The following is a 13700-nucleotide window of genomic DNA, read 5'->3' on the forward strand; positions in this document are numbered from 1 at the left end:
AAAGAATGTTAAAGATCTTTAGAATCATGTGTCCGAATATTTCTTCTAATTCTGCACTCTATCTTCTTCTGCTTTAGCGATGCCCTCGGAGATCTGCACCAATCCTCTCCTCCAGCAGCAGCCTCCACCACAGCCGGCCCCTCCCCTCCTTCCAGGCTCCTCCGCCCTGCCGGTTGAGCACACTCCTGTGGTCGGTCCAGTTCCGGGCGCTCCGACTTCAGCTGCAGCCTCTGAGGAGGTCCAGGCAACGAATGCTCGGACCATCCCAACGGCCTGTGTGCGGCCCACGCACCCGCTACGAAGTTTCACCAACCCACTGCTGCCACCACCGATGGGGACCATCGACCCTAAGGTGTACACATCCATGCTTCCGCAGAACAGTGAGTACAGATGTTTGTTGGGCGTTTCTCAAAGGAGTGAAAACCGATGTTTCATATATCCATGCTTGTGTAATACTTTTAACTTGAATCAGTTATTTCCATTCATAATTTTTCTATTTTTACTTTGACTTTGTCACAACCAGCCAGAGAACATTTCCCTTCAATGTCACTGAGAGCTGTGTATGTGTGTATAAACAGTTTGTTTGTGTGTGTGTAGTGTGTGTATATATGTTTGTGTATGTATATACATAATATTTTAATATTTTATTCAGACAAGCAAAATGCATGAGCCTCATGCTGCTACACAGTTTGTGTGTGTGTGTTACAGGATGTAACTGACTTTGACATTAGCCAGAGGGTTAGATCTGATCTGATCTGATCTCTCTCTATCTCTCTCTATCTCTCTCTCTCTCTCTATCTCTCTCTCCCTCCCTCTCTCTCTCTCTCTCTCTCTCTCTCTCTCTCTCTCTCTCTCTCTCTCTCTCTCTCTCTCTCTCTCTCTCTCTCTCTCTCTCTCTCTCTCTCACCCTACATCACATGATGTTAGGGTTAGTGCAGACCGCGACCCGGTCCTCTCGCGCATAGAAGGGATTTGTTTCTATATAAACCATTGCTGGTGCAGCGATGAAAGTGGTTTTACATTGTTTTCATCACCTTCAGCCGTACTACTCTCCCCGTGAATTCACCTGTTTTATCCTGGCTGGAGTTTTCATTCCGAGCAAGCTGATGAGCAGGTACTGGGAGTGGAGAGAAGGATAGTGAACATGTATTCCCCTGTTATTGTCCTTGGGGTCTTTAATAAGGGGAACTTATCTCATGAACTCCCGAAATACAAACAGTTAAGCCTGAAACATGCTTCTGTGTTTTCACGGGCCCGTAAGCGCAAGAGCCCTTCCGGGTCCCTTACGTGCTTATGTATCCCTCCTTACGTGCTGACGGGTGTCGACCCCCTTTTCTAAAATTTACGGCAGAGCTCCGCAAGCTCACTCAGCCCGCAAGGCTGTGATTGGTCTGCTCTACATCCCTTCTGGAGCTGCATTTCCGGTTTCATGTCCCATAATACAGGCAGAAACAACGGGAGATATAGAAGAATGAATATGGACCAAATAGAAGAGCGTTTGGCAGAAGAGATCCAAAAGTATGTCCACTTGTATAACCCGTCACTGACTGGCATATTTGTCTGCCTGAAAAAGGCTACAAGGAGCCGCAGTAGCTATGTAAATAAACAATCGATGAAGAAGAAAGTAGGCGTCTCTCAGGTCGTCTTCGACAAAAAGCATTACTCCGCCTAGTGTTCTGGCGCGGAATTGCTTTGTAAGACGCGCAACGGTTGGGGAAGCATGAATGACAACGAGTCTTGCGCCACAGCGGCGTGAAAAGACGCAGACGCAGTCGCAGAAGCATGTTTCAGGCTTTAGTCAAATGCCTGACTAGGGGGGAGAATACTCTGGACCACTACTTCGTTTGGAGAAAGAGGTGGCCTTCAAGAGTGGGGACATGGATAGGTTCAGACTGATTAAATACCTGTTTGGAGATGAAGGAGGCCAAACGACAGTTTTCAAAGAAACTGCAACAACAGTTTGCAGCCAACGACTCCTCGTCAGTCTGGAAAGGCCTTCAGGTGATCACCGGCTGCAAAAACAAATCCCCCCCACTCCGTGGAAGACCTCAAACTGGCAAACAACCTCAATGAGTTTTATTTCAGATTCGACGAACAATGGACCAGGTCTGAAAAAAAATACAATTCACAATTCACCGCCAGAACAGTAGTTGGCTCACCGGAAGACGTGCTTAGAGAAGCCTACCTCATGAGGTATTTAGAAGAAGTCCACGCTTGTTTATTTACGTCCGTCTTTCCTCACACAGTGAACGATGCAAACTAACAGACAAAGGCTTTTGATGACACGCAGAAAGACAGTTTTTGCTGAAATAAAGTGACACCCAGCGGGTCAAAATGTTTATGTTATTGTTTCTTAGCACAGCTGTTCCCTGGTCTTGTTTGCGAACTGCGTTGCTAATTCAACAGCTTGAAGCTACACGGAAGCAGCTAGCTTCCCCCCCAGCTTCCACACACAGTCAGCAGGGACTCCCGATACTAACTACTACCAAGTGTTTGCTTCTAACCTGATGGTATTTGAGAAGTAGTGTCATTATAGCCGTGGAATTAAAGTCGTGACAGCGGGTTTTTGCTGTTACCACCACATATAGCATGGTTGTGGTTGTGTCTAGGGTTTACTGTGCTATAGGGAATGAAAACAGGAAGTTTGAGGTCCGGAAATGTCGTTACCGGACGTTAGCGGACCAATCACAGCCAAGGGCTATCCCTAGGCTCTCTGAAATGCAGCAATAGTGAGAAAAATCAGAGGTGCACGAAAAGCTCTCCGAGGAGCCCGGAGAGGTGCGTTCCCCTCTCCGTGTCCGTCCGTGTCCGTCAAAACGGAGAAGCATACATAGGCCTCAAGGCACTGTGCGGATCAGCTTTCTCCAGCGTTCAAGGACATCTTCAACACCTCACTGGCTGAACGCGTGGTACGCGCCTTCCTCAAAACATCCACCATCACCCCCGTTCCCAAGAGGCAGAGGATCACAGGCCTTAATGACTACATACCAGTCGCCCTTACCTCTGTAGTAATGAAGACCTTCGAGCGCCTCGTGCTGATCCACCCCAAGACCATAACCAACCACCTCCTCGACCCACTTCAGTTTGCCAACAGAGCCAACAGGTCCGTAGACGACGCAGTAAACATGGGACTCCACTTCATCCTCCATCACCTCGACTCCCCCGGCACCTACGCCAGGATCCTGTTTGTGGACTTCAGCTCCGCATTCAACACCATCTCCCCAGCTCTTCTCCAGGACAAGCTGACACAGCTGAGCGTGCCTGAGCCCACCTGCAGGTGGATCACTAACTTCCTGACCGACAGGAAGCAGCGCGTGAGGCTGGGCAGGCTTGTCTCTGAGGGTTAGGGTTAGGGTTAACCCTAACCCTAACCCATCAGCACTTGAGCCCCTCAAGGTTGTGTGCTCTCTCCTCTCCTCTTCTCCCTCTACACCAACAACTGCACCTCCAGCCATACCTCTGTCAAACTCCTGAAGTTTGCTGACGACACCACCCTAATTGGATTAATCTCCAATGGGGACGAGGCCGCCTACAGAGAGGAAGTTAACAGCCTGGCTTCCTGGTGCAGCCAGAACCACCTGAGCTGAACGCTTTGAAAACTGTAGAGATGGTAGCAGAACACAACAGAGGATCCAAAACTTGGAGAAGAGAAATGAGATCAAACAAAAGAAGAAACTTTAAAAAAAAATTATCCTGATTTTACTCATTTCTACCAAGACATTTTGTCTCTTCATATAAATATAATTAGTGTGTTAGCTGTCTGCCATCAATTTTCAACGTGCTTAAGGGAAGAGCAACATATAACATTATATTACATTACATTTCGACAAGAATCAAGAAAGTACAATTTCTTCTAAATAAAGCAAAACTACAAGGTGCTATAAGTAAGTGCTACTAAATTGTTAGTTTCAAAAAGTTGTTAGTATTTTTTTATTTAATTTTTTTATTCAAGGTATAGTCGGAAGAGGTGTGTTTTTAGTTTACGGCGGAAGATGTGTAAACTTTCTGATGTCCGGATGTCGATGAGGAGCTCATTCCACCTTCTAGGAGCCCCTATTCCCTTATTCACTCGTTTTTCTTTACTTTCTATCTCCTCTTTCTGTCATTCATCCATTTTTATCTCCTTCCCTCTGTGATCACCTGCAGAAGCATGAACACAAGCCAAGCCTCGTACAAATGATCCCTGTGTATGAAAGAGGTGTATTTATGTGGGTATATTGCTTTGTGTTAGTGTGCATCATCTCTATGTGTGTGTGTATTTACTTCCATTACAGATCTGTTTACACGCCCAGGTGGCCTCAGATTAACATTGATTTTCAGCTCCTGGAAACCTTTCTCTCCGAAATAACAAGCCTGCAGCCACAATCGGCAAGACTCTCCGAGTGACCCCCAGCTCACCCTGTCACCCCCCCCCCCCCCCCACACACACACACACACACATACACACACCTTCCACCCTCTGCCCCCGACAGCACTATACCTCCACCAGATCCCCTCCTCCCCTGCTTCTCTCTATCAAACTGGGAAAACAGAGCAGTGAGCGATGGCGTTTGATGCTCATTGTTGGTTTGTTTGTGTGTTTATCCTGAACGACTCACTCTGTGAAAAGAATGAGATTTTTCCTAGTGTTTAAGTGGATTGTTGTGGTTAGAGATGGAGAGAAGGAGAGAGAGAGAGGAGAGGTTGATACATTTGTCAGATGGATATGGAAGATGGATAGAAGTCAAAATAGAAATATTTCTTATTTCTACTTCTTTCTTGACTAATCCCGAGTCAGTCTCAGCAGTCAATCATGACGTTTTTATATCATCAAATAACTCATTCAAACCAAACTGATCAGAAAAACTTGAACAAATATCATTGCGATAAGAACGACCTGAAATGACAGAAACATATTTGACAAACATTTATTTAACCTCTACTTTGATGGATCTGCTAAAATGGAGGAGGGGTTTATGACATGCACTGCAGCCAGCCACCAGGGGGCAAACAAGATGATATGGCTTGATCTATTTGCATTTACAGTCAATGCCAACAGCAGGTGTGATTACATTCAACCATCCATCCCTGCCTCCTTGGTTCTCTGCTTAACGAGAACAGGGTTCATTTTCCATTGTAATTGAAGCCTGAGCCAGGAACTTAAATTTAAAGTGAAACAAATCAAACAGCAATTATGTGGCTGCCATGAAAACAGGTAAGTTTGAATAAGAAATATCAGCCACTTTTTTTTTGAGTTTGAGTGGAGCAAAGAGGGTTTCTTCACAGAATCAACCTCCTGGTCTTCCTTCATTTTATATGCATTTTTTAAACTGAGATTTTCATGCCTTTTCAAATTGAGTCCCGAAAGCTCAGAGGAAATATGATGGTGGGCACTTACTTAATTCACCCTGAATGTACAGTTTAACGCTGGGAGCTGAGACTCAAAGTCTGATTCTAAGAAAAGCTTGAGGCAGAGTCAGTTGTGATGCACGTCTGTTGGTGTTTGTCTTCCTCTTGCCCGGAAGACGCACATTATTACCAATGAAAAGCTAAGATACATTCACATGATTCACATTAATAAATAAATTTGATTGATTGATTGATTGATTGATTCTCTGTGGCATTATGACATCTGTGCAGGAAGATGAAAGCTGTGCTCGTGTTTAAAATCGTTCTCAATCACACATCTGAGTTTTTCCAAATTATAAAATGATTCAAAATTTTATAGAAACAAACCAAAGTAATATAATAAATGTAATATTGTAAAATATCAAATCAAGCTAATTTGAGTAAATGAAAAATGATAAAATGATACAGCAATATTGTCAGACACTACCTTTATTCCTTTTTAATATTTCTGCAAAGATTTTTTTTTGAAGGGACCAAAATATTTCATGGCTTATGTTCAGAGTGTTAGTTAGAATTTTCTTCTGTGAGCATGAACATATGAATCACTCGACCTGTTTCCGCTGCTCCCTCATTAGTCAGGCAGGTGGACTGCAGACACACACAAAGGAAAACGCAGAGACACTCCACCACTGTTGAAAACAAGAGAATGTCGGCTGTGTCCCTCTGGAGACTCGACGTTTCCTCAAAGACTTGATTTCAAACCGTTTTTATCTCAAGCTGTACTCGGGATCAATAACCCCGCCCCCTCCATCTTCACCTCCCATCGCTGTAAATCTCCCGTCGTTGCCTTTGACCCAGAAACAGACAGACACTGCTGATGTGAACCCCGGCGGGTGTTTCACACCTCCATTCCAGCTTGTCTGGTAAATATATCTACCTCTCTGAGCAGATGATCCGCAAGTACACCCCCACCTCACCTCACCCTTCTCTCTGACAAATCCCCCGAGGGTGAGCCAGGCACCGTGAAACTCTCTTTTATGGCTTCTTCCAGTGTGTATGTGTAACTTTTTCTTCAGCTCTGTGCTGCTGCAGCTCATTGTGTTTCATTGGAGCTTGTTCAGTTTAGATTCAGTCCGACAGCAGCATGCTCAGAAGTCATACCAACACATTTGGTTCGGCTTCATTTTAGATATGAAGCTGGCAGCATCGTCAGCACATTTACAGAATACAGACATTCAGCGCCACTCAAGGTCAGTGTGAAAGAAAAACATTGCGACTGAGAGATACTGACTAAGTCTTGCCTTACTCTTGTGTCCTTGTAAGCCGGTAATGTTTCACACAGAGTGTTACGATGGCCTCATTGTTAACATGTATGCATCTTATCATGCTATATTTAGAATTTGAGCATGCTTAGCAATCATCTGACAGTCAATGCAATGTAACTTCCTTCATATTCAAAACAATAATCTGTAAATAAAAATGAATGATTCGCCCCCCCCCCCCCCCCCCCCCCCCAACTGTTCTAGCTGAAACATCTCAGACAACGGGGCGGCCATCTTTGGTCCAGGGTCTGGCCCAATGTCGGTTGGTATTGGCTCTAGAATAGAAGAGCAGCGTAGACACTGGATGGATTCATCTTTCCCATCTTTCCTCCGCCTTCCAGCTTGATGACAGTTCGATTTCATTCTTGCTCTGCAGTTCTGCTGTGAAAGAACTGCATTTATATAAGAAAAAGGATTGATGAGTTAATTGTGAGAAATAGATAATTTTCTTGTTAAATATATTTTGAAACGACATCTCGTCCTGTCTTGCCCAGGTGCTAGCCTCCCGAAGCCCCAGGTGAAGACGGCCTCTCTGGGTCAGGCGGGTAAGGCTCGATCGCCTCTGCTGCCCGTCTCGGTCCCGATGGCGCCAGACTTCCCAGAAGAGGGAGAAACGAAACCCGGCGAGGATTCAGCTGCCAACGTGAGTCCAGACAAAATTACTAATGTTTACACCAGAGGTACGTTACTGTGTCCACATCGAACATCGTCCAAAAAGGTTTCAGCCTGGTTTGCCTGACATTTCAGTGGGGAGACATTTTCAAACATTGAGCCAAGCAAAGTAAAACTTGCCACAACAAACAAACCCCATGGATTTACATTTACAAAGACCCACATAAACGTTTATCACTGCAACACCTTGTTAGAGACGTGTGTTCTAGTTTGATTCTGGTTATTATATTACAAATAACCGTAATAACCATAGACAAATAATGAGCTGAGTTCTAATCCAACTTAAAAACACGGCTGGAGGAGTTAAAGATTATAGTTTTTGGTTCTGGATCAAACACACGCACACACAGACAAACACTCACTCACACACATAATTACACACACAAACATACTCTCTCACAGACACACACTCACTCACACACATACACACACACACACACACACACAAACACACACACACACACACACACACACACACACACACACACACACACACACACACACACACACACAGAGAGAGACACACACATACAAAAAGACACACACCTGCACAGCTTTGTCACTACACTTGTTTCCCTTTCCTCTGGTGTGTAGGTGGTTTTTAATTAGTGACAGAACCTGTGCAGAGCTAGAAAGGAGGAGGGCAGAGAGGACAATGAAACAAGAGAAATAAAAACTGTGGGGAGAAGAATGGAAAAGGGAGGGAAGAAGAGAGAGGATGCGAGGATGGGTGTAGAAAAAAATAGTGGAGGGGAAGTGGGTGTGGGAAATTAGCTGTGGAGGCTGAAAATGGGAAAGAGAAAAGGTGGAGAAGAGGATGAGATGAGACTGGAGAACTGATGAATGAAAGCAAACAGGGAGAGTGGAGGAGGGAGAGAAATGGATGAAGGGATGAGCAGGGAAGGCAGAAGAGGACAAGGAATGAGATAAATGACAGAAGATGATGTGGAGGGATGCTGGACGTCAGGAATTTTTAATTATTCATGTGTGACTCAATGACAATGGGACAAGAGGAAGCATCACCACAGCAGAGAAGAATTCTTCAGTAGGGTCAGACCAGGAAAAGAGAGGAAGACAGGAAATGAAACGAGAGAGAGATGTAATGGAGAAAAGAAAGGTGGAAGAAAAAGGTAGACAAGCAGGGGGAGTTGCCCTAGCAACAGGAAGAGAGGGGGAAGCTCCAGGGGGAAGAAGGATGAGAGAATAAGAATGAAGAAAGGTGAAATATAACAGAAAAGAAGAGGAGAGGAGATGAAGAGTGGAGAGGAAAGGAGGAGTGAAGGAGACAGAAAACGAGAGGAGAGACAAAAAAGAGGGCAGGGTGATCTGATAAGGAAGAGTGGAGAAAATGAGATGGAAGATGGTTCAGAGGAGAGAGAGTGATAAAGGTCAGCAGGTCTTTCTCTTCATCTGCTCCTCTATCTCTGTAATTGATCTGGTCTTTTCCCATCAGCCCCCTGGCCTATCCATCTCATCCTTGCCACACACACACACACACACACACACACACACACACACACACACACACACACACACACAGTTAACAGACTGTGACACAAACACACTGTGAGTAAAGTCACTACAGTGCTCTTATTATGTTGTCAGAGCAGTGACATATTTGAAAGTAGCACAGCAGGAGGATGCAATTTGGAAAATGTTTCCTCTCAGCACAGACCTGATCGGTTCCTAATTAAGGTATGAATCTTCTTAACCGACTTACAGATGGATAGATTAATTTCCTTTAAAGACTCAATAATTTCATAAAACAGCTGGAGGGTTTTTAATATCAAATATGAACTCGAACATGAGGAAATGTAATTGTCTGGGACTAAGTTAAGCTGTGTATTAATTACAGCCTGACTATTCGCGATGATTGGGGGCAGACATTTTGAAGCAAACATTAAAGTATGAACAATGGCTCTGAAACATATATTTAAAAAAATTGTCACTTATTCCTAGGATGTCATCATCAAACAATTCAGAATAATAAAATATTACTGAAGTCAGATTTTTTACATTTTAACCATAGATTGTGTTGTAAATAACTATAAATAATAAGAACAAAGGCTAATGTCCAATATCAAAGCAGTTTTACCCATTATTTCTATAAACATGATCATATTCCAATTTGTGGAGTTTTATAATGTATCAACACAATTGTCAGAATAACGTCAGTGATCTTTGTATTGTATATTTGTGTGCAGCTTTTTGTTACGTGCTCACCATCATCTTTAAAGTTAGTTACGACTACACAGACGATGAGACCTTATTGTGAAGTGATTTCCCCGATGTGTGGATAAATAAAGTTTTATCAAATCTAATCTATAGTTTAAACTGGAGCTTTGCACGAACCCATAAGAGGCATCATTCCAGTTCTTTCCTTCATGTGAAAACTTGTCTTTATACTCAGACTGTGTTATACGTGGTAGTGACCTTCACATCCACCACAGGGTTCGGGTCAGTTCTGTGGGAACAATACAAAAGAAAGTGAAACTAAAGACCTGGATCATCTATTCAGGTCTACAACAACATTAACTGGATTATTTTTCTGGTCCTGCTCCACCCCAGCACAGAATGTTGTGGAAATGAGTTTAGCATTTTTTGAGAAATCGTGCGAACTAACAAACAAACGCAGATCAAAACATTGAGCAGGGTCGTGGTTTCCAACAACTTAAATATTTGTTTTCATTGATTTTGTTTAGTAAGTTTGAATATAATTAGCCATGAATGCAGATAATAATTTGTGTGTGAAAGACTTGTATCGACTGGTCTTTACCGTCCAACATGTTTAAATCTTCATGTTTTGCTCTATGTATTTCAGGCAAGTGTGTGTGTGTGTGTGTGTATGTGTGTGTGTAAAGTACAAAATCACAATGGTTTTGAAGGTGATAAGAAATCCTAAATCCCCCCCTTTGTCCTTATCCACACAATCATTTTCTATTTAGACTCATATCCCAACTTTCAACTAAATTCTGAGAGACTCTGATCCGTAGTTTTTGTGACATTCTGCTGAGAAACAAGGTGAAACGGGTGAAAACGTAAAGTTCTCGGCCGAGGTTATACAACCATGACATTTAACAATTTAACACTGTTGCTGTTCAACGGTGACATTTTTGATAAACTTGAGACTTTTTTTTAATGAATATGCATCGGTGTGAAACTTGTGCTGTGTTGAATCACAGGACGACAGGTACCAGAGCAGAACATCAACAAGCGTTTTATCCCATCGAAGCTTTTACAGGCTCAGTGAAACTCTCCTGTCACAGGTCAACAAACGAGATGAGGTCAGACGTTTTGTGAGGTTCTTCATACACTTTTATGAGTTTTTACAGAAGCCTTTTTGTCCATTGAAAGTGGAAAATACCAGGTAGTGTGTGACTCCTGGAGTTTTTATGGTCTCATTCACAGTGAATGTAAAAGGTCAAGAGATCACTGTGTGTGTGTGTGTGTGTGCTAGACAGGGAAAGGACAAACTAACCGCGGCTGTTTGTCCCAATCATTGATTTGTCATCGGTTAAAGAACTACATGGGTTTAAAACTATGCAGAGTCATAGTCTTTGGACTTTATGTTGTCCCAGTTAAGGACCTTATAATTTAATGTTTGAGTTTGTTAATCAACTCATATATATATATTTATATATTTTATCATCTGTTCTCGTATGGAATGTGCAGGCCAGCATATTGGCTTGTACTCAGTTTATAGCACTGATACTGCGCAGCATCTGTATCATCACTAAATTATTCCTGATTACATGACCTTATTTTTTACACTACATTTAGGACTAGATAAAGCAGTCGGTGTGTGTTGCTGGTGAACTGGCTGCTGCTGGTTGATCACGAATGTGTAACTGTCTGAGTCCTGTTGTTATCGAGCCTCACTGATGAGTTAAATGAAGGCGATGTATAAAATCTATATATGACTGGAGGGAGAAACCAGTCGAACACTGAACCAACATGACTGTGTGGTCAGGTTAAAAGCTTTAACTGGACCAGACAGATTTATCAGGGTTGAATCTGAGGTTATTGGCTTTAAACACAGTCTTTAAACCAGTCATGTAAATACAAATGTCCCTAAATACAAGACAAACAGTAGAACCGAGTTTTATCCATATAGTTTTAACATTAATTACCAAGAACTTAATTTTAGGAACACTATTACAGTAGCTGCACATCATGGCAGTGACTCTTCTCCGTAGAGCTCATATTTATGCAGGATCAGTGTATTATAATGGAAAGTTTGTGCATTAATACAAACCTTTGGTGTGTGAGAAATATGTTTGCCGTTATCGGTTTTCCACAGCCCTGAGCAGAATATTGAATTTTTTTTAACTGCAAGGACAAAATCTGCACGAAAGCCACGCTCAATATAACTCACAGCGTGTATAGGGAAGAGATGTGCACTTGACTGTTGGACTGTCTGACACACACACACACACAAACACACACACACACACACACCACAGATGGAGGCACTTAAGCCGGTCCACTCAGAGGTGACAGTTTGTATAGCTGAACCAAACACACCATTACACAGTGATCACAGAGTATCTGCAGGATTAAAGTGCAGCCGGTCACATTGCGACTGTGTCCTGTCCTTTGTAACTACAGCAACAGCCTTTTGTAAACATGCACAATATAACTGTGTCTCACTCTTCCACCTGTAAGACATCAATTTTAGTGTTTGATAACCCTAAGCCTGAACACAGCAGGCTTGTGGTTGTAGTAATAAAACCCTAACATGCCATGAAGCATCTCCTCTGCATGGCTCTGCTGAAGAGTCGGCACTGGTAGCAAACAAGACCAAAGTCAGGTTTAGATGAAGTTTTCGTCTTCACCGCTGCAACTAGGAGCATAGTAACAGTGAGCAGTCTGCATCCAGATTACACTGCTCTGCACTCCCTTTGCATCTCATATGTCATTATAATAGGATTGTTAGTTATTGCGCCAGGAAACACACTTAATAATGATTTAAAACAATATAAATGACATATTTTATATGATATAAATTATCAAATATGCATCCGATACTTTGTATTCCCCTCTGTTGTCCTGATGTTTTAATTTTCCCAATTTTCCCAATTTTCCCAATCACATCGATACATGTCCCCCTCTGCCCCCCCACTACAAGGACACAAGCAGATAGACAGAGAGAGAAAGAGAGGGGTGGGGGGGGGGGGCTATGATGACCATCATCATAGCCCCCGAACCAGTACATTGAACGGGTTTGATACAACAACAAGTGGAGAAAGCTGGGCTGACTGGCACAGAGAGATGCGCCCATGTGAACAGCCAGGCACCTGCGCGGGCCGGCGCTTCCGGGTCCTGTGTAAATCCAGCGTAACCCTGAATCTCTAAATCTTTAATGCCACACATTCAGCACGGAATTTCGAACACTTACATGTATCCTCTACTTGTTGTCTTTCAGGTTTACGAGCAGGACGATCTGTCTGAGCAGATGGCCAGTCTAGAGGGACTGATGAAGCAGCTCAATGCTATTACTGGTTCAGCCTTCTAACCTTTGACCCCCGCCAGGCCCTGCCCTAGGTCACAGTCCAGTCTGGAACCCTTCTTCAAGCCTTGATGTCACCTGCTGTCTTTTTGCTAGCAGCAATGGGCCAATCTAGGTTTGAAAAGATCTCTGTGGAACCTGCCTCTCTGCTTGGTGGAGTTTGTTAGGTTTCTACTGGTCTGGGCTTGTGTCTGCTGTTTGGGACCGAGATTGAACAAAAGATAACACAGAATAAACTCTGCAGCAGCACAACAGGAACTGACAGAACAGGAAAAGGATCGAAGGGCTTCTTTAGGAGTTCAAACTGAAACCCCTTGAAAGACCCTTCGACCTCAATCACAAAACTAGAAAAACCCAATGCCTAGCGCCTTGACATAAGAAAACAGGAGGAAAGAATTTTCACAAAAAAAGAAGAGACATTTATATGAGCCCTCCTGTTCCTCTTCTCTGTGGTATCCATTAGCGTCCTCCTCAGCTGAGTTCTGCACAACTCTGTTACTGTGACTATACATAACTTATTTTTCATTACTGTTGGAAGTACTCCTATTTTCAACACTTTTCTTCTGGGCACTTCCTCTTTGTGCAGTTACAGGATGTGTATATATATTTTTTAAAAGTACCAGGGCCTACATTATGAAAGAACAAACACATCCTCAGCCACCAAAGTTTCAACAAACTTAAAATGTTTCTTACCTGGGTCCAAGGATGTCTGTTGTGGTCATGTGTGAGGATCCTTCCTGGCATTTCTTGGCCATATGTTGTTCCAGTCTTGGAGTGGACAGTGTGATTTCATTGAACCATCCATCATTCATAACTCATGCAGTCCTTCCACATCTGAATCCTGAGGTTAAAAGAGTATTTTAACCTTT

The 13700-nt window shown here is 43.1% G+C and overlaps 1 protein-coding gene across 1 annotated transcript in view; it reads left to right on the top strand.

Annotated features, from left to right (window-relative positions):
* Positions 1-12837, top strand: part of dcc (DCC netrin 1 receptor) — a 109085-nt gene extending 96248 nt beyond the window's left edge. Inside the window, exons 27-29 of the mRNA XM_053410701.1 lie at positions 78-380; positions 7145-7293; positions 12748-12837. Coding sequence (XP_053266676.1) covers positions 78-380; positions 7145-7293; positions 12748-12837 — 542 coding nt within the window. The remainder of the gene's footprint in view (positions 1-77; positions 381-7144; positions 7294-12747) is intronic.
* The last annotated feature ends 863 nt before the right edge of the window (positions 12838-13700 follow it).

This window comes from Pleuronectes platessa, chromosome 19 (assembly GCF_947347685.1).
Source record: "Pleuronectes platessa chromosome 19, fPlePla1.1, whole genome shotgun sequence".
In the NCBI taxonomy this organism is placed as follows: domain Eukaryota; kingdom Metazoa; phylum Chordata; class Actinopteri; order Pleuronectiformes; family Pleuronectidae; genus Pleuronectes; species Pleuronectes platessa.